We start from the raw sequence: 660 nt of genomic DNA, 5'->3' as shown, positions 1-660 counted from the left end.
GTACAGCTGCTGCCACGGGGGAAGCGGATGGGTCCGCTCGTGCTCCTCATTGGCAGCCGTGCCGCGGTGGGGCGTGGCCGAGCTGACTCCTGATTCGCAGGTTCGGCCCCAGCTTGACGTCACCCATTTTTTTTGTGTGTGCTTCTTGATTAGCCCCCCCCGGGGGGGGGGGAAGGGAGTGGGCGGGGCTCCGTCGCTGTTTGTGTCGCTCCTGAATGGCGGCCGGGAGGAAGTGGGCGGGGCCCCACGGTGTTTGTGTACTCGCTGATTGGCGGGCGCGCCCTCGTCACTCCCGATTGGTGGTCGCCCAGAGGGAGGGGCGGCCCTCGCGCGCGCCGCCCGCGCCCATTGGCGGGCGGGTGGAAGAGGGCGGCCCCCTCGCGGGGAACAACACTGGGGAGCCGCTGCTTGCTCCTCTCACTCCCCCGCCATGTTCTCCTAGCGGCCGGTGGCCTCGCGCCTCCGTCGCCTTCGTCCTCGCCCCCGTCCAAGCGGACACGCCGCGCCCCGGCCGCTCTGACCCGCTCCGCCCGCCATGGTGACCACCGCGCCGCTGTCACTGCCGCCGCCCTTCCTCGCCCGCATCTCGGCAGGCCCCGAGGAGCCGCGGCGCCGCCGACGGGGGAACAGCAACTGCGAGAACCAGCCCGGCGGCGGTTG

At 72.1% G+C, this 660-nt stretch overlaps 1 protein-coding gene across 1 annotated transcript in view; it reads left to right on the top strand.

Moving 5' to 3' along the window:
- The first annotated feature begins 404 nt into the window (after positions 1–404).
- Positions 405–660, top strand: part of PNRC1 (proline rich nuclear receptor coactivator 1) — a 12,888-nt gene continuing 12,632 nt past the window's right edge. Inside the window, exon 1 of the mRNA XM_019520323.1 lies at positions 405–656. Coding sequence (XP_019375868.1) covers positions 536–656 — 121 coding nt within the window. The 5' untranslated portion in view covers positions 405–535. The remainder of the gene's footprint in view (positions 657–660) is intronic.

This window comes from Gavialis gangeticus, unplaced genomic scaffold (assembly GCF_001723915.1).
Source record: "Gavialis gangeticus isolate Ggan-Ray unplaced genomic scaffold, GavGan_comp1, whole genome shotgun sequence".
NCBI classification, from domain to species: domain Eukaryota; kingdom Metazoa; phylum Chordata; order Crocodylia; family Gavialidae; genus Gavialis; species Gavialis gangeticus.
The sequence above is the reverse complement of the archived record's forward strand: the minus strand, read 5'-3'. Positions and strand labels throughout refer to the sequence as shown.